The sequence below is a fragment of the Thamnophis sirtalis genome, unplaced genomic scaffold (assembly GCF_051295495.1).
Source record: "Thamnophis sirtalis isolate CommonGarterSnake01/CBP01778 unplaced genomic scaffold, rThaSir2_p1.2 scaffold_4, whole genome shotgun sequence".
Taxonomy (NCBI): domain Eukaryota; kingdom Metazoa; phylum Chordata; class Lepidosauria; order Squamata; family Natricidae; genus Thamnophis; species Thamnophis sirtalis.
The window spans coordinates 116,850,615-116,876,401 of NW_028261384.1; the positions used below are offsets into that span (position 1 = coordinate 116,850,615).

Below are 25,787 nucleotides of genomic sequence, written 5' to 3' on the forward strand. Positions count from 1 at the left end.
GTTGGAGGGCCAGCCAATCCAAATCTGATCAAACACTAGTAAGAATTCATATTAAATCCTACTTAATGGCGATAAAAGCGGCAAAACGGCAACATTTTTCCACTCTTATTGCATCCGCAGATAACTGCCCAGCTGCCCTGTTTAGGGTGACCTGCTCCTTACTTAACCAAGGAACTGGGAAAGACCCCTTGCAGGATAGGGCTGAAGAATTGGTTCAGTATCTGCAAGATAAAATCACTCAGATCCGGACAGGCTTGGACTCTGACTGGGTAGATTCGAGGGAGCCGACAGGGATGAATCTTGTGGAGACCATCTGGGATGAGTTTGACCCTGTGACCCCCAAGGGCATGGACAGGATTACGGGGAGACTCAGTGCTGCCACTTGTGTGCTGGACCCGTGTCCCTCTTGGTTAGTCTCAGCTTCCTGGGAGGTGACTCGAGGCTGGCTCCAGGCAATTACCAACGCTTCGTGGAGAGGGGTTCTTTCCCACCACCTTGAAGGAGGCAGTGGTGAGGCCCCTCCTTAAGAAGCCCTCCCTGGACTCAGCTTCTTTAGCCAACTATCGTCCGGTCTCCAACCTTTGCTTTGTAGCGAAGGTTGCTGAGAGTGCGGTAGCACGTCAGTTTCCCCAGTACCTGGATGAAGCTGTCTATCTGGATCCATTTCAGTCGGATTTCAGGCCCGGCTACAGCAGAGACGGCATTGGTCGCGTTGATCGATGATCTCTGGCGGGCCCAGGATAGTGGCTGCTCCTCTATCCTGGTCCTATTAGACCTCTCGGTGGCTGTCGATACCATCGACCATGGTATCCTACTGTGACGACTTGGGGGGGGGTGAGAATGGGGGGCACCGTTTTACGGTGGTTCTCCTCCTACCTGTCAGATCATTCGCAGTTTGTGTTGATTGGAGGGCAGGGATTGACCCCGAGGCGCATCACTTGTGGGGTGCCCCAGGGGTCGGTTCTCTCACCCCTCCTGTTCAACATATATATAAAACCACTGGGTGAGATCATCCATGGTTTGGGGTACGGTATCATCAATATGCTGATGATACCCAACTTTTCATCTCTATCCCAAACCACCCAAACGATGCTCTCGACGTGATGTCCCAATGCCTGGAGGCTGTGCAGATCTGGATAGGGAGGAACAGGCTCAAGCTCAATCCCTCCAAGATTGAGTGGCTGTGGTTTCCGTCATCCCAATTTGTGCATCTTGTTCCATCTTTGATGATAGGGGGAGAAATTTTAGCCCCCTCAGAGAGGCCCCACAACCTGGGAGTCCCCCTGGATATGCGGCTTAGTTTAGAAGAACACCTAATGGCCGTGACCAGGAGGGCCTTTTACCAGGTTCGCCTGGTATGTCAGTTGCGCCCCTTCCTGGATCGGGATGCTCTGTGCAGTCACTCATGCCCTCGTCCTTCCTTGCCTGGACTACTGTAAAGCTCTCTACATGGGGCTGCCCTTGAAGAGCACCCGGAGGCTTCAACTGGTCCAGAATGCCGCTGCACGGGTTATCATGGGGGCACCTAGGAACTCCCATTCTGCACCCCTTTTAGGCAGCCTGCACTGGTTGCTGGTTGTATGCCGCCCTGAGTCCTTGGGAGAAAGGCAGCATATAAATCCAATAAACCAAACCAAACCAAACCAAGTGGGGGAGGGGAGATTGCAGGAAGTTGTTAGAGATATTTAGCCATAACATTCTTTTCTCTGAGAGTCAATGACGTTCAGCCTGCACCTGGAGTGACGTGACTGGGAGGCATCTCCAGTTGGGATGGTGGATTGATTGGACCATGTGATGGACATGTGGGTGCAGGGGAAGGGACTTTGACTTTCCTGTGGGTGGGGAAAACCCAGAAGCTTTCAATTTCAGGTATTCCCAGATGTGCCAATATAACATCTCTAATAAAATGGAACTTTGAGGAACTGCTTGCCTCAGAGTCTTCTTTGGATGTTAGTGTTATTTGGAACCCTGACACATATTTTCTTAAAAATACAAGCTTAATAATTTCATCCATAGTTTTCTTCCTAGTTAATCTATTCGTTCACCTTCCAGGCTGTTATTCTTGCCTGGATTAAATTTCAGTTTATTGATAGTGAATCACTGTACTAATTTCAAATATCAATATGTCCATTATTCAATTTGCATCATCAAAACACAGATGACACCGTATCTTAAATTCCATGATCCTTTCATTTGAAATTTAATGTTGAGATTAAATGATATGAAAACTTCACGGGGTATCTATAGAGTTCAACTGCAATGGGGAAAATCATAGCTTTCTGAAAATAGCTCTCCAGATATGTAGAACAATTGAAACATTGTAAACTTGATCACAAAATTAGAGAAATGAGACTATGGAGAACACCAGTCTTTTCCCGTCATGCATTTTTGAGATGTGGGAGGACTATGGCAAACAAGGATTCTCACAATAAGGATTGTTGTAACTAAAAGATAATTAAATATAAGTTAACATATTTAAAATATTGGTATGATGAAGATAAGTATATATAGAACCTTTTAGAAGAATATAAGTGAGGTACATGTTGCCTGTCATTTTATGTAGTAGCTCAATTGAATAGCAATAACTACTGAACAGCAAGGACTCTAATTACTTGATAGGCACCAAGGGATGAATGAGAAATGAATATTGGTTATAAATAAGGATAAAAATCAAATGAGAAAATATAAAAAAATGGAGGGGGAAATGTGAAATATAATCTTAATGAGGAAATAACTGAGACTATATGAAGAGAATTAAAAATCTGGGGCCGTGTAATGATGTATAACTATGTAATATTATTATGAAGAAACCTGAATTTAGCCCAAACTTTTGCCAAAAAAGTATAATTTGGGGCGGGGGGGAGGGGATAACAATGAAATTGCTATATATGTATACCTTTAAAAGTAGGGTGTATGTTTAAATCATTAATATGAAAGATGTTTATTGAAATGTAATTATTAATACAATCAATATTAAATGAAGTTTGCCCAGACCCTGAAATACACCATGTAAGCGAAGCAGAGAGAGTGGAAGAAGAGAAAGGGAGAGGAGGAAGAGAGGGGTTAGGAGGGAGCAGGAGGGAGGAAAAGAGTAGGAGAGAGAGGCGGAGGGGAAAGAGGAGAGGGGAGAAGGAGAGAGGAAGAAGTAGAGAAAAGAGGGACGGTAGAGGAAAGACAGGAGGTAAGGAGGAAGAGAGAGGGAGGGGAAGCAGGATGGCGGTGGATAAGGTATAATATGGTGTATGGAAAGCAGAAGAGCAAATGATAGTTGCTGTGGGTTGATGGTAAGAGGAATTGACATAATATGGAATAATACAAAATAATGCTGGTTAAAATGTAATGGTATACCCATGGTTACTTGTATGAAAACAAAAAAAAAGTTTCCCCAAAAAAACTATCCTCCCAATAGGATTTCCCAAAACCATGTTATCCAGAAATTTTAGACATCTGGAGAGCCAATACTTGGGAAAGGAACAGTTAACAATATTAGAAAACCAGCTTTTGTATAATTCTAGCAACGATAATCTCAATATTGCATTGAACTGCATCCAGCTGCAAAAATCAGGCCAATGGAAGTGGAAGGCTACGCTCTTTGGAGATTAAGGGGTTAAGATAAATTCTTGACTTATTCTTAGCAATTGTTCAAAGTTACGACCAATCCCAAAACGGGGACTTATAGCCCAGATTCTAAATTCCAATGGTCACCCTCCCCCCTCCTGCAGCCATGTGACTCTATAGCGGCTTCTACAACCATTGATTTGCCAGTGTTCACTTAACAACTAGGGCAACCACTTTACTATCACTGTGTTTGCTTAATGACTGCTGCATAAAAGGTTGTAAAACTGAGTCAGTCATATGACCGATCCATTTTATGACTATTGTAATTTATAGTCAATTTACAACTCAAGGACTACAGGTAATCCTCAACTTACAACCACCAGTGAGCCCAAAATTTATGTTGCTAAGTGAGAAATTTGATAGGTGAATTTTGCCCCCTTTGATGACTCTTGAATCCATGGCTAAAACATAAACAAAGTTGTAATGAGGGTACACTCTAGACCCAGTTCATTCATTTAAGGTTCAACTTCAATATTTAACCGGGCTGTTTTGCTCCAATTATTAAGCAAATTATTATTTCTCTCTGTTTCAGGATGAATTGGGGGGGGGGGAGTAAATCACTGCAGTTGCTAAATTGGTAACATAGTTGTTAAGTGAATTTGGCTTCCCCATTGACTTTGCTTGTCAGGAGGTAGCAAAGATGGTCACATGACCCCGGGACACTGCAACCGTCATAAATGTGAGTCAGTTGTCAAGCATTTGAATGTAAATCGTATGACCATGGGGGTGCTGCAACATTCAGAAGTGTGAAAAACGGTCATGTCACTTTTTTTCAGTGTCATAACTTTGAATAGTCACTAAATGAACTGTGGTAAGTCAAGAACTACCTGTACTTGTACAAGAATAGCTGGGGGAAAACGTGCCAACTAAACTGAAAACTGCAGACAACTGGTGTCTATAGGCACCCAGCTACTAACCATTCCAAATACCTTGAAAGTTACTTTTCAGTATTCATTCGTTATTTACAAGTTTCATTTACAACTTTTGATTTTCTGGATTTCTACTGATTAGTCTTTGTATGCAACCAAATAAATTTTATTGTGATTTGTGTCATTTGCACAAAGATATCATTATGCCAATGATAAAGGCATGATGATTATTCTTTGTTATTTCACTTTAAAAACTAAGGACAGTAGTCCGGTCCTTAGTTCATTTCCAAATATGATAAGATGGAAAGATAAAGACCAATCCAATAAATTAAGGGCGACAACGGTTAAATTGCACAATCCTCTATCACAGGCATTTACTTCAAAAGTCACTGTTTGTTTCTGATAAGGATACTGGCAAATAAGCCTTGTTGCATCAGTTTCTATTGCAAGTGCAGGAGAAACGTTTACCTCATAAATGTTCTCGGTAATAAAAATGATGGCAGCCAGCCAACAAATCATAAGAACTGGAAAAACATGATGGCTCCATTATCATACAGAACAAGAAAAAGACATAAAGCTTCCTATACATTTAAGATATGCACACAACCTAGAAAGACATTTTTAAGAGGGAAATGCTGAATATAGTTAGTTCATAACTCAGTAGATATTGATAGTATGTCTAAGCCCAGCCTTCAGCCCAGTCAAGCAATTTTAAATTCTTTCAAGTTCCAACTTGGTTCACAGTAAAAATGACTTTCACTGAGCTGAAGTTTATAACTAAGATGGCTTTCCAACACATCTTGCAGTTTATCTTTGACTCTGGACTTGAGAAAGGGGAAGTCAAATTACTTAAATGGCATTTTTGTATGTTTAAAAATGGAATTTAGTACATCTTGATTGACTGAAAAAAGGTTGTAGGATTGAAACTCAGGCGAAGTGCTTCAAGCATATTAAGCCATCACTGCGTCAAAATATCAGGGAAGAATGTCTCCAAAATAAAATTAAAAACCTTTCAACTGATACAAGAAAAATAATTGCTCTAATTCTGCTGCTATTGTTGTTTTTAAAACTAGTCTTTGTATTCTGCTGCATAATTTAATGCTATTTGGATTTTAAACAGGGTTAAAAAAAATGTGCCTTTTAAATTTTTACATTATTTTCAGAGTTGCATTATTTTTGTTGCTGCTGCTGCTCCTGCTGTTATGCCCAAGCCCTTAGCAGAAGTGTGGCATAAATCTAAAACATCAAGAATATTCTGAGTGGAAAGGCAGAAATTTACAAATTATTTTACATTAAAATATTTCAAATTTAAACTTAGATAGAAAATATCTGCCTGGTAGAAGTTGCAGTTTTCAATTACACAGAAATTAAACATTGATGTCACTTACCTTGCTATGTAATATAATACATCATTAATAACGTGATCCATAAATTTCCTAGCTCTGCCCATAGTGTAAGACCTTAATTTCACCATAATAGCACTTTCACTGCTTTCTGAAAACTATCCATATGGACAAAATAAGTAAGATTCAATTTCATTTGTAAATGAAGGCTTTCCCATAGGTTGGCAGTAGCAGACTTTTGAATCCGTAGCTAAAACATAAACAAAGTTGTAATGAGGGTAACTCTAGACCCATTTAAGGTTCAACTTCAATATTTAACCGGGCTGTTTTGCTCCAATTATTAAGCAAATTATTATTTCTCTCCATTTCAGGATGAATTGGGGGGGAAAAGTATATTGATTATGCAACAAAATGGGAAGAAACCATTTGATTTATTACAGTATTGCACATTATTTACTTGGAGATCATGGAGGCTGGGGGTTAGGTAGCTCATCCGCCGTCCTAGCATCTGAAGTCAGTTTTAATGGTTGCTTACTGGTATATAGTATTTTCCCCCTCCCTCAGTTGTCTCAATGTTGAGCTTCAGGAGACTTATCTTTGGGGAAAGCTATTTACACAAAATACATCCTGTTCTTTTCCAGACAATCTGACAGAATTGACACAACCTTAGCTAACCTACAATATCTCCACTTTACCCTCAATAATAGTTGATGGAGATGGACCTGAAATGGGTAAAATGGAAGAATAGCTAATCTTGACATAACTGCCCCAAATCTGAGTATTTTCTATCTCTAAATATCACTTTAGTAGGATTCTTCTAAATTTAGGTCTGGCTTCAATTCTGTTTCTAGCAACCAGTTTTTTATAATAGACATTTTTTAAAAAGCAGATTTTATATGTTTGTGCACTACATGACTCCATGCCATACCATACAGTTGGAGAGAACAATCTTCTCATTAAAGGAAAGTGTTTTCTTTCAGAGGTCAGGTCTTTTGGAAAAAGCTGCATACTGTAGGTAAAGATTTAATACAGTGGTACCTTGATACTCAACTTCTTTGAAACTCATCAAATTTGGTACTCAATGCATTTTCATGCGAACAGTTTATCCGGTACTCGTTTAGTACTCCATGACAAGCCAGAACTTGGGAGTCAGTTGCCATATAACTCATTATATTATTCCTTATCATAAAAAAGTGTTTTATAGCCATCATTTTTGGTACTCATTGAGCCTCCCAAAATCAATTAACAATGAGTACCAAGAAACCACTGTAGTCTCCAGCATCTCAAGACTCTTGTCCAAACTCTGTAAAGTTAGTGCTGAGCAGCTTTCTGGACTTGCCACCAACCAGATATTAGGGCTACAATTCTTAAAATCCCAACACTTCCAGGAAGCATTATGCTGGGGAAGGTTGACCAAGGTCAAATAGAATGGAACAAAAGGGACCATTTGCCAGTCTTCATAGTCACTTCTATCCTTCAGAGACTACAACTTAAAAAAAGCGAAGCTTTCACAGTACAACATGTGACACCACCACTGAATGCAAAGTGGTATAGCCATCATGTTGTAGTACACATAAAACACAAGAAAAATAAGAGAGGAAAAACTCAGGTGAGACAGTGGACTCAGAAGCCAAAAACGTGCTATGTAGGAAGAACAAAACTAAGAAACAATTATGGCCATAGAATCTCTTTATTCAAACAGAACACATACATACATACATACACACACACTCACGCACACAGGGAAAAAGAAAACAAAACAAAATGGCATGACGCAGACAACGCGAAAGGCCACTTCTCTCCTTTGTGATTTTAAGAGCTTCATGAAATATTGCCACTTATATTGAGGGATGAGAGAAGAGGGAGACAGGAGGGGTACAAATCTACTATCTGCAAGTACAGAGAGGGCGGAAGAGTGTGTGTGGGTTTACTTCTTACATAAGAATATTTCCCATCATAACTTCTCATTCTACGCCAGATATTCAAACACTGGCCTCTGCAAAAGCCAGGTTCAATCTTTGTTCCCACTTCCTTTCTCCCCTATCAAGAGAGCAGGCTGACATAAGATCCTCCTCCGTTTCTTGGTTGAGTTTTGTCATGCTCTTGGCCAACTTGGTAGACAGGGGGCAAAGATGGCATAGTGATTTTGATTGTTTGATTGCTTTCAAAAGAGTTACAGAAAGTCCAGGAGATCAGAGATGGAGGGGGGGAAAAACCAACATAATTCTGGGATTTGGGAGGAGATAATTCTGTTTTCTAGGAGTCACACAAAAGAATTATAATTTAATGGGGTAAGGACTGAAAATGGAGACTTTTGATCATCATCATCAAAAAAAAAAAGTGGCATAATGAGGACACTTTGGAGCAAATCTTGCAGAAAGGAAGTCTGTAATTCAGGTTTACAAGGGCAGTTTGAGTCTTGCGTATTACAAAGTGTAGAATTCTCAGTAGGAACACAAGAAATGGCAGCAGAGTTTTTCAAGAGTCAAAGAACTGCACCCACAATTCAGAACTTTCTTTTGTTTCTTAGTGGGGGAGAAAGAAGAGGAAATTTAAATTGCATTTTAGGAATGTGCTGTAGATATATAAGAAAACTCCTGTAAAATGGATTCTAGGCTGTGATGGGGAGATATGGTAGGCAATTGCTTAAGTAGGCCAATATTCAAAGATTAAGGCTTATCTCTTACAGCACGGCTGGTGATTTACCAACACACTGAAATGGAGGGGGGGGGGGATGACTGTCAATAAGTACTAACAAAACAGCGGTACAGAATTCCCTGCTATGCCTCTTAAAAATGAATGGCTTCTCCAAGGACACAATAAGTCACTTGGGGCTGACCCCTAAGATTCTCTCACTTCTTAACCGAAAGGAAGTGATGACAGAATCTAGCGGTTTCTCCTTCTACCAATGCAGCTGGTACTGTGGAAATAACTCCTTTTTCACTGGTGAAAAAATGGTGTTTAAACACTATAGGAAAAAATAGCTGGAAAGGGCAGTATCCAATGTGAAGAGAAAGAGAAGAGGACTGACAACCAAGTGAGTGGTGACTATGCCTGGGAGGGGATGAAATAGGAAGAATCAAGATGAAAACTTTTAGGGGTTCCAATTCAGGATTCAAAATGGTCATAAAGAGGTTTGAAGTCCTACTGAGCAAATTGGTGGAAGATTCAAAGTTAACAATGGGCAGTTCTGGGGAGGTGTTGCTAATATTGTTTGGCCAACAGATCAGAAAAGTTTTCTCTGCTTTCTCATGTGGGCTACCCAGTAAGTTCCCTTGAGGGGATGGAGGGATGGGGGAGGCAGAGGATTTAGCACTAAAATGCAAAACAGAGTTCCACCCTAATAGGAAAAAGAGACTGTGTGTCTCACAAATTCCATCTCACATGCTGCTGTCCTAACCTTTAAGCAAAGCCCATTATGCCTGTTTGAAGCAAGCCCATTTTGATTATCCTGTGTGATGCTTCCAGTAGTCACGCTTACCTCCCCTTGGATCAAATGTGTAGATGGGAAAAAATGTGCTCGCAAGCGGGACATTCAAGGGTCATGAGAAAGGGAGTTCCTTGATGGGTTTTCTCCCCACCCACCTAGCACTACCCCCCCATCAGAAGACTTCTGATATGATTCAAGCATCAATTTTAATTGCATCAAAGACAGGTTTACTCAGTGCAGCAGTGTGTATGAATGCATATTGAGGAGAGGGAATGCAGGGGGAGAGGCCTTGGGCCAAAGGTTGCTGCCCCTTGCCAGAGTAAGGGGGGGGGGGTAAACACCATTGCTGGGATTCGCCAAACGATGTGCCAGAAGGGGGGCGATGTTGCAGCCCTCGTACACACATCCATTTCTCTCACAGGTGCTTGTTGGAACCAGACTCTTCAGTGATTGCTTGGGGGGGGGGGAAGGGGAGATAGGGAGAGAGGGCTGGGCCCTTTCGTTGCCCCTTGCTGCTTTCTCTTCTGCCCCCCGCCTGCCCATAGGGGTGAAGGCACCGGAAGGACTGAGGACAGTCCCTGGCAAAATAGACTTGATCGAGCAAGCAGCCGTGGTTCTTTCCCAGTGACGAGACCCACTGAGTGCCTTTATCTGGGGAGGAATAAAAAGAGAGAAAAGTTAGCTTTTTTGCCTCTGGTTTCATAGAAAGTCATGCAAACAAAATGGGAGAGTGTGACATAATCCGGACATTTTGCATCTGAATGTCAATCTGCATTCTCCAAAATAAGCTTCTAGTTCTAGCAAGTTCAGCATCTTTTTGTAAAGCGAGCAGCAGCTATGGGCAGACCAGATGAGTGAACTAAGAGGACTGCCAAATCAACACAAAAGAAAAGATGGCCAAGACTGGAGAACAGGGTCAAATGGCACAGAGAGCATTTTGCTTCAATTATTAGAAATTAAGATAAAGATTTATGTAGTGCAATGGAAATCCCACCTTGATTAATGGAGTCTTTATGGAGTTTTCCTGTTTGACCTCAAAGATTCCACTAAGTGTGCACAACCTAATGTAATTCACAATTGTTCTTTATGACCTTTAATGGCTTTGGGGTTTTTTTTTTCCTTTTTTAAAATCAAGTTAACAAACTGCTAAGAAAGATAGGTAGTCCTCAACTGGACCATTCATTTAGTAACTGTTTGAAGTTATGATAGTGCCAAAAAAATGACTTGTTTAGTGGTGGGATCCCAAATCTTTTGCTACCAATTCTATAAGAGTGCGTGTGTGTGCTCACGGTTTGCGCGCATAGCACTCAAAGACTACCCTTGGTGTCAGCTGAGCTGACTTTTAGCTCAGCTGAGGTGCGGCAATCTGCTCTGCCACCCAAATCAGCTGAGCTAAAAACAAGGAAATTTATATAACAGGGAACAACAGGGGTGGGAGGTCAGGACTAGCCAGAGGTGGTATTTGCCGGTTCTCCGAACTACTCAAAATTTCCACTAGTGGTTCACCTGAACAGGTCCAAATCGGCTGACTACCACCTCTGTCCTTGTTGCTTATGATTGTCACACCATTATAGGGTCATGTGATTGCCATTTGTGACCTTTCCAGTTAGATTCTGACAAGCAAAGTCAATGGCGGGAAGCCAGATTCACTTAACAACCAGGGCAAAAAAGATTATAAAATTGGATACTGTCATAATAGCAGCTGTTTTATAACTAAGCAATAGTGCTTCGTGACAGAGATTCTCATCCCAATTGTGGTTGTTGAGTTGAGGGCTATGCAACTATGCACAGTTCTGGAGGCAGCTCATAAAAGAACTATAATGACCAGGAAGGGAAGGGAATATTTCTCTAATAGATAAAAAGTCTTAATTGTATAATTATTATTTTAAGAAAAGTATAAACAAATGATGAGAACCATAACATTTTGGTCTTCAGGAGATCCAAAGCCTCAGAAGTATCATCCAATGAAATAATTTGTAGTAGGATTTTAAAAGATGGAAAGAAAAACACTTGATTGTTTCCACAGGTAGTTTTTAAAAGGAAAATGGAAATTACTAGTTTTACCGCTAGTAACTGATAGAAAAGAAATGCCATTAAAAATTACCTATCTCAACTATATAGATATGTGATTGTTTATCCTCCTCAGACTATTTTTTATGAATGAATTATTTTCTGACCAAATAAAGGTAGTCCTTGACTTACAACAGTTCACCTAGTGACTGTTTGAAATTACAACGCCACTGAAAAAAGTGACTTCCGATCACATTTCACACTTATGACCATTGTAGCATCTCCATGGTCATATGATTTACATTAAGATATTCGAAAATTGACTCACATTTATGATGGTTGCAGTGTTCCTGGATTATGTGATCGTCTTTTGCCATCTTTTAACAAAGTCAATGGGGAAGCGAGATTCACTTAACAACAGGATTACTAATTTAATTGCACTGATCCACTTAACAAATGTGGCAAGAAAAGCTGTAAAATGGGGCAAAACATTTAAAGAATTTCTCCCTTAGCAACATAAAGTTTGGGCTCAATTGTGGTCATAAGTTGAGGACTACCTGTAGGAGTGACACAACCTCCAGAAGAAGAAAAAAAATTGGGAATGTCGCTCTGAGATAATACTAGGTATAATCCTTTCAAGCTAATAGTAAGTACTCTTGTTATATATTGGTCATTTCCCCCCAAAATGTCAATATTTGCATGCTTATGTTGATACTGAATAATACTTTCGTATGTCTACCTTTGTACATATTTTGACATATTTGTCAAAACAAAAATCATAGATTGTACTTGGGTCCAACTTTATATATAAAAAAGGTTCTACTGCTGAGAAAATCCTATTTTCATAATTCTGCAGAACTATCAGATATGAGACTCTGGCTCCAATTATGGAAGTGATTCTGCAACTCATTGTAACATCATTAAATCAGACACTGCTCTCTCTAATCCTCCTAGTTTTGCATTTCCCAATTTAATTACAGTGCCAATTACAGTGCCTCCGTAAATGATTGAGAATGCAATACTAAGAGCTTTGTATTTTTCAGTTTCTTTACTAGTTTAGTGATATGAGGGATGTTATGCAATGAATATTTCATGCAGAAATCTCTGTTGAGATCTTACAGAATTTGTTGGTTACAGGACATATGAAAGGATTGGCTTTCTCACCACTTGCTGTTTGCTGCAAAACCAGAAGTAAAAGAAGCAGAATTTCTGATTCACAATAATTATTGTGGTTTTTTTAAAGCTTCAAAAGCAGTAGGGAAAAAATTAAAAATTGTAGGATAAGGGGAAAGAGACAGGAAAGAGTTTGCATCTGCATTATAGTATTCTGTGATTAAAGACTTCCAGAAAACCTTGCCTGATAGCCTGTTTCCAACTACATCTAACTTTCACTCTCGCTGCCTTGTAATGAATAATTTGAGATTATCTTCTTGCAACTATTAAATTCCTTCTTCTGTGATTTAATCCTAACCTCCTACAATATTTTACCTGGCTGCCGATTGCTGCTGTTGCTCTATCTGTGGGTTGCTGTGCTCAGGTTGTGGAGTTTCTGTTGTCCCTGGAAGTGGCTGGGTGGAATCAGAGGTAGATGGGGGAGGTTCTTTTGTGCTGTTGAAGAAGGTGGAGGAAAGGCAGGGGGAAAAAGACTACTTTAGCACCTTGATGTGGATTACTTTTATATTCATAGTCCCAAACAGTGATTATAGGAAAACAATACAATCATAGGTTTGAGGAAGGCACCCCATAGAGAAGTGGCAGTTTTTCTTCTTTCAGTTTTAATGCCTGCAATTTCACATTTTTAAGTTTTTTTAAAATCAGTCTCTCTCAAGTTGCCTATTCCCCAGCTCTTCATTTTGCCATGGTCGTCAGTTTGAGAAGTTTATTTTTGAGAAGTTTATTTATATGCTGCCCCAGTTCTGTGTTCCAAAGCTGCTTTTAGTCTAGTGTTTTCCTCCCCTCCCCCCAAACATCTCAGCCTAACCAAATTTCTTGTTTCTTGGATTTCCTATTGATTCCAAGTGTTTCACAATCTTACCTGGCTACTGTTGTCACGATAGAAGAGTTTGGTGGGTTTATCTCTTCTGGAGGGCCAGTGTCTGGGGTGGGAGGATCCTGTGGAACACTAGAGACTGCTATAAAAAGGCAAAAAAAAAAAAAATAAGACCAACCAATCAGATCTAGATAAGGGATGGGAAATACATGCTGTTATAGAGGAAAATGACAGTTCTGGAAGGAAAACCAAGCCTTACCCCAGCTACCATCTATCCCAAACCTGCATTTCCACAGTGTTAATATTTCTGAGGCTTTAGGAGTACAGTAACTGTTTGCCCTGCCCCCACCTGCTTCCTCCCCTATTCATATGGATTAGCCCTGGGGAGCCAGTGACTCTTCAAAAATTTGTGGATTCCAATTGCTGTTAGCTATAAAGGTAGCGAATACTGAATGGTAATCCAGCAACATGGGGGGGGGGAACTAAGGATGATCTAAATTTACAGTAATCACAGGTGGATGAGCTGTAGGTTGAAGTTTCAAGGAAGCTTTTGGGAACACAAGGCTAAGAGACTTCTCTTGGCCATGCTTGTCAAGGCCATGGGAGTTGTCCATTCAAAGAGGCAGGAGAAGAGGTAAGCAGGAGCAGTGAGAAAGACGGGTAATACAGGCATTGTGCAAAGGATCAGAATGATGGACCTGGATAAGGTAGGTGAACTCCCTACCAAGATACAAAACCAATTGTATTCCACAGGATAGGCATGTCATTCATACAGCTTAATTAGCTTAACCAACTGTTGCAGCTCTGGATTTCTCAAGAGCGAAATATTACACACAAACACAAACACAATTTTTTGGAATCTAAAGGTCATAAATTGCTTACATTTTATACCTATATATATATAAAATACATAATGAAATGGTCCTAGGAGTTCCTACAAAATGGATCCACTTGATGTGGCATGTTGCTGCTCCCTTACTTGTGAAGACCATTTTCAGAGGGAACAGATACCTGGCAGGGTTGAATATAAATACGGGGGTCTATATATGTGCAGGAAAAGAAATGGTGGAGCAGAAAGACTGGGGAAGGCCGAGATGGTCTTCAGGAAGGCAAGGCTATTGTCTTGCCCTCCTGTGGTAGTTGCCAGAATGGAAGGATGAACAAGGGAAAGGAGGAGGAGGAAGAAATAGCCGCTGTGTTTTTGGGTCCAAGCCTGGGGGGGGGGTCCTTCTGATAGGCTGTTACATAGCAACTGTTCTGGATGCCACACCCCATCTGTATCATTGCCAGGAAGCAAGGAATCCACTTAGCATTGGGGAGTATCTGCCCAGAGTTATGCCACCATTATGGCTGACACTCTTTATCAACAGAATGAGAAATTATAGGAGTCATTTTATATTAAGACATCACCTCTGGGCCACAATAACTAGGGCTTAGGTAAATATGGTTCATTTTCATTATATTTGTATTATACTAACTTTTTGCATCAACTTGCAGAAATTACATGTGCAATTTTTATTAGAATGCATAAAGAGCTGTAGTGAATATATAATCCAGGTTTCAGTTTACACAGTGCTCAATGGAAGCCCACAAATCAGCCACAGACCATATCAGAAAACCAACTCTACAGGAAGGCTAAAGCTACTTTTTTTGAGATCAGTTATAACTGATCTATACATCCCCTTCTTTGTTGTATGTCAGCGAAATAGGGAGGCATCTCCCAGATTGTTATCTTGCTGTTCTAGACTTAAAAATTGTTTCAGCCTAGATAATAGATCCTGAATATTTCTGACAAAGTAGTTTTCCTTACTCTCTACATTTTTATTCTTCATCACAACTAATATGCAAGGGCATATAGTATTTGATGCTGGAGGTAATATTGTGATTAGCAACTGTTGGGAACTTTATACCCAGTAGCAGTCTAAATTGCCAACTAAGTCTACATTTAGGGTAGCAAATTTCGTAGTGTCATTATCCTGTATGTGAAGAAAACAATATTTGTTAACATCTGTTCAGATTTTCCCAACCTTCATCTTAGTTAGATTATTCCATAGTTTTAGTATTATGGAAAATGGCATCAATTTTCTCAAAACTTCTTAAGCACACCGTCCTTGGACTCAAAACTTCTTAAGCACACCCTCCTTGGACTCAATACAACTTATGCACACCCTCCCCGGAGGCAATTTTTCATAAACTAAAGTCTCTAAATGAAAATCTTCCTGAGTATTTCTCTACTTTTGTGTTGTTGTTGTTTTGCCTTTTCCAGCTCTGCTGACAGAAGGATTTAAAAAAGAAAACCCTGCAGTGTTGATTTGTACAAAAGCAATATGATAGGTTGAGTGAATGTGACTGTTGGCTTTGCTCAGATTCTTATTCTCCTGAGATTGTTAGCTTTGACCACATCAACTCCTGCCTTTATATTTATCCCTTTCAAAATATGAACTGAAAATTCATACACACTCATTTTTGTCCCAGCATGTATGTACTTTTCAGTAGTTTTGTATAAATAAATCACATTGACTTTGGACACAATAAAGCAGTTTCTGAAGAATCAGTGATGCTCACCTTCTACTTGGGATCCATTATTTTGTGCCACTTCCTGAGAGAGGCTGGCTGGCTCTGTGGGCACTTTAGAAGAACTAGCAAAACAAAATAATAATTGACAAAATTACCATCAGTCAATTGCAAAATGTTTTACTTGGAAGAGCTTATATCCTAAGATGATGCCTTTAATATTATTAACCAAAACATCTGTCTTATCCCTTCTCCTTGGGAAGGACTTGATAGGTGGATACAAATGCCAGATCTAAGTATCTAGCTGACTCTGTGACCAAACAACAATGTCCTGAAAACCGAGCTGGAGAAGCTTCTTGTATGAGAAGCAAAACGTCTTCAAAGGAAAACGAGAAAGTTCCAGTTGCCTCTTGAAGAAGCCCCATAGACAACCAAATAAGTAAAAAGTCCAAAAATCCCTTCCTTGGCCGCTTTCAATTGACTGTGTAGACTGCAGCATGGGCTCCCAAATTTGTTATTTCTCCTCCAAACTCCTCTTCTCATCACTTCCAATTCTGTTTGCCCTGGACCCTAACCCTACCCCTACCTGTAGCAGAAATGAGCAAAATCTGATGAATGACAACATTCAGCTTCCAGTGCACTTCTTGATTCTATCACCAAAACATGATGGCAAAATGATGTTACCCAGCATCTAGTATGTGGTGGTTAAGAAATGGGATAATTTAAGCCTCTGTAAGATTTATCCATGTTACCCCTGAACATCCATTATGCTTCCAACATAGGTACACAGAATTGCCTGAAAGCACCAATCCCTGAAAGACATGGCCCCAGAAATCTAATTGAAGTTCCCTTCAGTCCCCAAATGGGTAAGCATTTAATCATCCCAAAGCCTCACCTCTCTTGCTGTTCAGAGGGTTCTGGAAAGGACGCCCAATTCTCGTCTTTGCCAGAGCAGGAGCCACCTGAGTTAGGTTGGTCCCACACTGCTGCTCCTGTATCAGCCGCCACCAGTTGTGAGGGTTTCGTAGACTTTGAGGACAGATCAGATTTGTCTGCCCAGCTAGGATCTAGGAAAGACCACGTTTGCATAAAAGATACTTATCTGGTGCTAGAACGACTACAGAGATAACTAGCTCTATTTCGTGTTCCTGTAACTGTTATAATAGTCTCCTCCAATCTATTGCTCACCAAATGTTCTGGGTTAACATAGCTCAATATTCAAAGTTACTAGGATTATTGGATGGAAATTTTGGGACTTGAACTCTCAACACATCAGGGGAGCAGCTGGTTGAGGAAAGCTGGGTACAATCCTACCATAACTGCTGATTTCTCTTTGGCATAATGAAAATGAAGGTTTCCCCAATTGAGTTACATGTAAGTAAAAGTATATGGATACAGGTTACGATGAAAGGCCAAATCAAACCAAGTTTGTTCTAAAATCCAGGTTTTGTCTTGAACCTGTAACCATGAATTTATGTGCTTTTATAGTTTCTTGACTCTCAAGATGCCAAAAACAGAAGGCATATTTCAAAAGAAGAGTTTCAAGTAACACCATTATTTGCAAGTAACCTAACAAACTAGGCCATTTGGCAAGATCTTGGTATAAATCAAATCTTGGTGCAATGTGGGAAAAGAGCATTTTTTAAAATTCAGCATTTCCTTACATTATTATACATTCTTCGATTATACTAATAATGTCCAGAGATTGAGAAGAAGATGATCCAGATCACCTTTTCTCAACAAAAGAACCAATTATTTTTACGCCAAAAGAGTTTTACTTTCAAGAAAATGATTTCCTAGCCATGAAATAAATAAAGATGAAAAAATGTGGTACTCTTGTTGCTAAATGTCAATTCCCAGCAATCCTGGGAAACATGACCAAAGAGGAGGAAGCTGGGAGCTTAAGCTGAACAATATCTTTGGGGCTATTTGACAATAGATACTATGAAGAAAACATCACTTAGGTAGTTTTTCAAGGAATGTTATGATTTTTCTTTTATTTCGCCATAATGTCATTTCTTCTCTAATACCACTGGCATTAGATCCAGTTGTCCCTCCTTTTTTCATTTGTATAATGTACTCATGAGTATTGCATAAGAAGCAGGTAGCTATAACTGGGTAAACTTGGAACTTTTGCTCCCAAGAATTTTAAACCAGAATTAAGTTACATTCCTGATGAAGGAGAAGACTAAAATAGAGAGGGCTACAGTTCTAAGGATTCAACTAGAAGACTGCAAATCAGCAGATCTGCGTGGAAGAACATGTGAGAATGAAGCTCTCTGCCACTGCCAAGTATATGTCTTACGGCTTAAATAACAGCATCTTCAGCCAAAGAAAGTCAGAGCTATTGACAGAAGAATCACTGAAATTGTAAGAGCAAGTAGCTAGTTTGGCTAGGACAATACTCCTTGAAAATAATGTAAAATTGTAACTCTCAGCAAAAGTGAATTATTCAAAAAAACCAACAACAACCCAAACCTGGATATTTTCTACAAAATTATCTGGCAAAAATATTTCAAAACCTAGATTTATTTATTAAATTTTTATGCCACTCATCTTTTCTATAAGTCTTATCCAAGTTGAAACACTCTTTATTAATGACAAGCATGTTACTTTATTCAATGTAGAATAATGCTTATTTCAGAATCCATATTTAAAGGTGATAAATACTATTTCATTCTTGTTCCTACATATTACACCATGGACTACTCCTGTTTAGATTTTTCCCTCTATTCCATTAGGTCTCATTACCAAAATAAGCACACAGTTTCGAATCAGAAAAACGATTGTTGGTGGCAGCAACATCAGGAACAATCTTACCTTACTTCCTAGAGGAATTTATTTCCCATTATTAAGGATGCTCAAACAAGCAGATAGTGGCTTGCCTCTGTTTCACCCCTTATTAACCAACCCCAACAACCCAATCTCTGAATTCTGACCTCCTAATGTCCTTTCCGCTTCCGTTTGTTCACCACAGCCATTACTGACAGGGACGGCCTCTCCATCTCCCCCACCAGGATCCTCTTCCTCACCCCCTTCACCTTCTGAGTCTTCACTATCTTCACTATCTGTGCTACCAAGTCTTCTGTAAAAGGGTGAGAAAATCAGATAAAATAAGTTATTCCACACTTGCGATAAACTGAGGGCATATACCAATCCAGTATCTAATTTTTAAAAAATATAAACGGTTTAATGGTTAGAAGGCCTAGACATTGGTATCTGAACATAGATCTTTTTAACATTTATATTTTATTGTGTTCTACTAATCTAGGTGAAATATTAATATATATTGCCAGTCCATGTATAAGATGCCATATGCTGAATAAATAAATTCCATACTTGCCTATAACCAGCCCTACTCCAGTGGACTCCCTTTTCTGCAGCTTCACATCACAATATAATGTCTTTAGTTGGGTGTTGGATTAATATATATGAGCCAGTTTGCTAAGGCTTGCTCAATAAATTGTGGCTTAATACCATGTATAAATATAGCCGTAGAAGCAAACTACTGTCCATTTAACGGAGTATAAGGCACCAATTTCCTCCTCCAAAGACGACTAAAAGAGGCTTTAAGCAATTAGAAATGTTGATAATGGTAGGATCATTAAATTATCAATCCCAATTTCAATCTCAATCTGTATTTTAAGTCTATTTTACTCCAGAAGATCATCTTAAAATACAGAAGGATCTTGACAGACTTGAACATTGGGTGTTATCTAACAAAATGAAATTGAATGGTGAAAAAAGTAAGGTTCTCCATTTAGGCAAGAAAAACAAAATGCACAGGTACAGTATATGTGGTACCTCGCTCAATAGTAGTATCTCTGAGAGGGATCTTGGAGTCCTAGTGGACAACCACTTAAATATGAGCCAGCGGTGTGCAGCAGCTGCCAAAAAAGCCAACACAGTTCTAGGCTGCATAAACAGAGGGATAGAATCAAGATCACAGGAAGTGTTAATACCACTTTATAATGCCTTGTGTAAGGCCACACTTGGAATACTGCATTCAGTTTTGGTCACCATGATGTAAAAAAGATGGTGAGACTCTAGAAAGAGTGCAGAGAAGAGGAACAAAAATGATTCGGGGACTGGAAGCTAAAACATACAAAGAACTGTTGCAGGAACTGGGTATGTCTAGTCTAATGAAAAGAAGGACTAGGGGAGATATGATAGTAGTGTTCTAATATCTCAGGGGCTGCCACAAAGAAGAGTGAGTCAAGCTATTCTCCAAAGTACCTGAGGGTAGGACAAGATGTAATGGGTGGAAATAATCAGAGAGAGAAGCAACCTAGAACTAAGGAGAAATTTATTGGCAGAACAATTAATCAGAGGAACAACTTGCCTCCAGAAGTTGTAAATGCTCCAACACTGGAAGTTTTTAAGAAGAGATTAGATAACCATTTGTCTGAAGTGGTGTAGGGTTTCCTGCCTGAGCAGGGGATAAGACTAGAAGACCTCCAAGTCCCTTTCTATTCTGTTCTACTCTACCCTAATGACCCTTGGAGCCCAAATTGATTCTGAAAATGCATTCCCTAGATATAAATATAAAATATATTTATTTGTTAAACAAATCTGTATGGCTGCTCAAACTCACAAATAGGTGACTCCGGCAGTGTACAACATTAAAAATAAACCCTCCCACCCCCACGGTAACAGCAGGTAGCATGTACCTGTTATAGCTAATAGAGAAGAAAGAATAATCTATCACAAAGATTTAAATGCTTCAGATTATTACAGAAGGTCTACAGGATTAACCAACAAAATTCAAGAAAACAGCCATAATAGGAAATTCTGGAGCCAAGCATCACACAATTGTGGCTGACAGCAAAGAGCGGCCCCAAAAGATTATTTCATGTGACAATAGTGGCAACAGAGGAAGTATTATCAGATGTAGGAAAAAGCTCAAAGGAGAGTTTAAAAATTAAATCATCTCCTTTTAGTGACACAAATTCCATTTTAAAATAGGAAGCAACAAGCACTATATTTATCAGATTAGACATACTTGAGAAGGGGAAAAAAGGCTTCCAAAACGGAATGTCTACTTTTGCTTTTTGTTTTTGAATGGGGAGAATTTTCAAGGGAGGAAAGATATGCAGTTGAGAGTAATAAGAGCTAAAAGTCTGGACCTTGAACAGAGAAGCTGATACTGAACACTGAATCATCTTCAGCTTCAATTTCATGGCTACTAAGAATAGTCTTATGTATTATTAAGCACTTTAAGCTATGCTAAAACACTATTCATGTCATCCGGTCTAGCTTTATTTGCTCATTCCCATTTTGTAGAAGAGGGCAGCTGACAAGGCCCCAGCATGCAAGAATGTGTGACAGGACCCGAGAAGTACTCTTCAGGCCTCGTCTAAATATGACCTGCAGTTTACTGGTAAACATGACAAAGGAGGTTTTCCTTCTGCTTGATTAATAAGGGAGACAGAGAGACAGAATGGAAAGAACATCCCTGTAAAATGGAAACCTCTTGTGGAAAACCTTCAAGGATCCTGGGAAGGAGGCTGCCTGCATGTGCCTCTCACACCCCCAGCAATTCCCAGCAAGTCTAAAATGTATTATCTTAACACACAATATTTTTATCTAGTTCGCATCCCTGTTTGATTTTGTTTTGCATGATTCTTCACCCACTCTAACCAAAGACTGAGAATGAAAGGACTGACCTAAAGAGGCAAAATATATTTATAAAATGAGATTGTGCATGCAAAGGCAATGGAACAACAGGGAAAAAACCATCAAGGCATATGTATTTCATGCAAGATAAAACAGGAGAAACATGAGCTAGCTTAAGATAGAAATAAGGAAGATGATTTAACCACAATAAACCAAGCAAAGTTGTGTGTCTTTGAAAATAAAAACATGAATTATTTACCAGAATACATGTATTCAAGAAAGGAAAAAAAGAAAGGGGGGAACTCTTGGTCCAAAGTGTGTTGATGGAAGCTAATACAATAGATTCTCCCCTACCTGACTGTCATAGATGGTGAGGTACCCGAAGTGATAGTCCTCTCCTTCTCCTGCCAGATGTCCTCCCCATCAGAGCCATCAGCCTCTTCATCATCGTCAAATTGCTGAATTCGCTCTTTGTAGCAGATGTCAAAAAGGTTGGCATTGGGCTACAGAGGATTGGAGAGCAGAGACAGATCAGAGCAGTGGCCAAATTTAGAAAGGATAATAGATAGTTGTCTTTGTTGCTGTCCTCACGTTAATGGCCATCTATTAAATGACTATTTGAAGTTACGATGGTGCTGCACAAATGGCAGTTGACCCGTCTTCAAAGTTACAGTCGTTGAAACCCTCCCCACCTCCAAATCACTGAATCATTGCTGCCTTTTTCTGTGACCTTGGCTGATGTTTGCCATCCTCTTCCTCCCGCTGCTGGTAAGGCCCTGAACAATGCAGATAGCCATCACCATCATCTGTGCAACCGCTGCCTGTGCTGCCACCCTGCCTCTTAGTCCTGATATCTTTTCCCCAGCTGGGCCCAGTGAGCAACCTTCTTCAGCAGATGAGGCTCCACTGCGTCAGGACCAGACGTGTCCTGAGAGATCATGCCTTCACACAGTGAATGGATCCTGGACCAGCAGTGGGAGGAGCAAGACAGCACAGGTCAGCTGGGGATGGCAGGCGGTAGAACACCTGGAGGAGTGCAAGGCGGCCAAAAGGACAGAGATAAGGGGGAGACAGGTAGGGGATGGGAGTTCAACACGAGCGCAGCTGAGTAGTGTAGTCTCACCTGCCAAAGGGAGCTACCCAGAACCATTTAGGGAGGAACCAATGGGACAGACTCAGAAAATTTGCGCATGGCAGGAGAACTGTGAGGTCATAGTTGTCCCAAAGGTATTTATTTCAAGAGGCAGCTGGACTTTCTTGTTTTTTCTTTGAAGACATTTCATCCAAGAAGCTTCTTCAACTCTGACTGGATGGTGAGGATTGGGAGGATTTATATTCCTTGCAGTCACCTAGTCATTTGCATTCTTTTAAATAGGTTTATCTGGGTCCTTATAGTCACCTGAGTAGTGGAAATGGGTGTGGACAAGAAAGTCCAGCTACCTCCTAAAAAAGCACCTTTGGGACAACCATGACCTCGATGACTGAGAATCTCCATAAACCATGAAGTCTTTGCTTAATGACTGCAATTGGGATTGTTGTTGCTGAGCAGCGAAGTCACATTGATATGATATTTCATCTACCAACGGCTTCGTTTAGCAATGGAAATCCCAATCCAAATTAGGCTTGTTAGGGGAGGACAATGTGCATGTTTTTATCCTGCCTTTTTTAATTTAAAGACAAAGTGGCAAACATGATTGATATCTATTCCTCCTGTTTTTCCCCTCAACAAACAACCCTGTGAGGTAGGTCAAGGAATGACACTTACACTGTCATCATCTGCATTCAGTGAGAAGGTGATGTTGGCCGTTTTGTCAAAGGGAGCACTGAAACAATAACAAAAAAGTGAAAACCATGGTGAAGATCAGAAATCAGGATTACACTGTAAAATGGGAGCAGCACAAGTCTCAGTTTGGGGGGGAAAGAATGGAAGAAGGGTTCGTGTGCTGTGCTCAAATAGGAATTTGTCCCCCTTCTTTTTTCTAAAATCTTTACTAAAATTCCCATTTCCAAAGTACTTTAGGGAGAGTTGAAACCATTCTACATAAATCAGTAGTAACTATCTCTGTAATGCAAAGGAAACAAAGTATCCTGTCCAAGGTCACTAAAACAATACAGCTAATAGAAAAGGGATAGTTTTCAATTTAGATTGTGATTTCATCTTAGCTACATTTCTGCTATGTGGATTCTTTCTGCTACTCCTAATATCAGCATTCAATGGACAGAGTCTCCCACCCCAGGCAGGATTCTCATATATTTCGCTGTCATTTCAGAAAACTCTTTCTTGTTAATGTATTGTCTGTCTTCCTGCAACAAATTTAAACTGACAGCCCCTTTTCCATATGGGCCACAGATTTACAGGAGTGTTTTTAGTTTTTCATTTTCTATATGGAGTTTTCAGTGCTACACAATGCATTTCAAACGCTGTTTACCAATTGCCTTGCACTAGGCTCAATTTTTATTCTTTATTTTCGATGTATATACATTAAAAAGAGTTTATTATGTTAGCTTTATTTTAGAATTGTGCATTGACTTGTGAAGGCTATTGCTTATATTAAGAAACATTTTAATAAAGTAATGATGAAGTCTCCTTTGAGTTGAGGAATGGATATGATTGACCACTACGTTCTTCTGGAAGCTCTTTTTTTTTTTTACTTCACTAGTCTAAGTTCTGGAATTTCCTTGTGGTCTCTCATTTATCCAGGTCTGACCCTGTTTAGCTTATTGAGAGAAGCCAAGGTTAGCATAGTGCGACCACCTGTCATTGAAAGGGAAGCTGTTCAACAGATGCCACAGAACAGAGTCATACACAAGCCCTAAGAAAGTGGCTACTGAGCGCAAACCATGTTCTGTCTTGTCTGAAAAGCATTTGAACCAGCTTTCCAAGTCACATACCAACCACTGCTACATTTTGATCAGCTTAATTTAATTTAATTTCTCAAGAAGCAGATGGAAATGCCCCAAGATATCGCAAAGCCTGTGTAAAATACTTCTGAGCTTTCATATACCGATTCCCCAGATGAAATCTTTGTATTTGTTTGAGTTGATGCGTATATGGAGATGGTATGTGTGTGTGTGTGTGTATGTGGTGTGTACATACACAGTATATCAAAAGTAAATACACCCCCTCACATTTTGTAAATATTGAAGTATATTTTTTCAGGTGACAACACTGAAGAAATGACACTTGGCTACAATGTAAAGTAGTGAGTATACAGCTTGCATAACAGTGCAAACGTGCTGACCCCTCAAAATATTGAGCCCTGTATGGTTGGAGCACTGACAGACTGACCCTCCTCCCCCTTCAACCTCTGCAGCAATGCTAGCAACACTCATACATCTATTTCCCAAAGCCAACCTCTGGATATGACGCTGAGCATGGGCACTCAACTTCTTGGGTCGACCATGGCAAGGCCTCTTCTGAGAGGAACCTGCCCTGTTAAACTGCTATAGGGTCTTGGCCACCGTGCTGCAGCTCAGTTTCAGGGTCTTGGCAATCTTCTTACAGCCTAGGCCAGTGATAGCTTTCTAGGAACCTGAGGAGGGCAAACCCCCACCTCCCCCAGGGAGGAAAGCGGCCCAACACACAAACTGGAAGTACGTTCCCAAACAAAACCATTTGTTAGGGCAACACCTCGTGTGCCCTAACAAATGGCTCTGTGTGTCATCCGTGGCACGCGTGCCATAGTTCGCCATCACGTGCCTAGGCCATGTTTATGAAGAGCAACAATTTGTTTTTTTCAGGTCCTCAGAGAGTTCATTGCCATGAGGTGCCATGTTGAACTTCCAGTGACCAGTATGAGAGTGAGAGTGATAACACAAAATTTAACACACCTGCTCTTTCTTCACACCTGAGAACTTGTAACGCTAACGAGTCACATGACACCAGGGAAGGGAAACGGCTACTTGGGCCCATTTGGACAATATCACTTAGGGGTATACTCACTTTTGTTGCCAACAGTTTAAACATTAATGGCTGTTATTTTGAGGGGATGACACATTTACACTGTCATATAAGCTGAATAATTACTACTTTATATTGTAGCTAAGTGTCATTTCTTCAGTGTTGTCACATGAAAAGATAAATATTTACAAAATGTGAGGGGGTGTATTCACTTCTGTGATATACCGTACACACACACACAAACACACACACACACACACACTTTCCTATACACGTATGTGTGTGTTTGGTTGGCCTTATCTTTGTATTTAAAAAAGAGCAGCGCATTAGGCATTTACCTTTTCAAGCGTTGAAAGTGAGCGCTGCAGGCCACATAGGCAGAAAAAGAGAATGAAAAAGGAGAGAAAGAGAGGCAGACACATGAGGTCAGGAGGCTTGGAGAAAGGGAAACAAACTGCCTGGAGATCGATTGAGGTGCCTGCCAATAACGTCTCCA

At 40.1% G+C, this 25,787-nt stretch overlaps 1 protein-coding gene across 6 annotated transcripts in view; it reads right to left on the minus strand.

Annotated features, from left to right (window-relative positions):
- Positions 1–7,501: 7,501 nt before the first annotated feature.
- PPP6R1 (protein phosphatase 6 regulatory subunit 1) overlaps positions 7,502–25,787 on the minus strand; it is a 58,874-nt gene continuing 40,588 nt past the window's right edge. For 5 of the 6 annotated variants that reach the window (XM_087713861.1, XM_087713860.1, XM_087713863.1 and 2 more), the window contains exons 16-23: positions 23,156–23,213; positions 21,745–21,893; positions 18,714–18,859; positions 16,670–16,841; positions 15,826–15,899; positions 13,306–13,402; positions 12,759–12,878; positions 7,502–9,911 (exon numbers count right to left, since the gene is read on the minus strand). In XM_087713861.1, coding sequence (XP_087569987.1) covers positions 9,908–9,911; positions 12,759–12,878; positions 13,306–13,402; positions 15,826–15,899; positions 16,670–16,841; positions 18,714–18,859; positions 21,745–21,893; positions 23,156–23,213 — 820 coding nt within the window. In that variant the 3' untranslated portion in view covers positions 7,502–9,907. Of the gene's footprint in view, positions 9,912–12,754; positions 12,879–13,305; positions 13,403–15,825; positions 15,900–16,669; positions 16,842–18,713; positions 18,860–21,744; positions 21,894–23,155; positions 23,214–25,787 lie in introns of those variants that run through there. The other variant, XM_087713859.1, reaches the window with a different exon arrangement.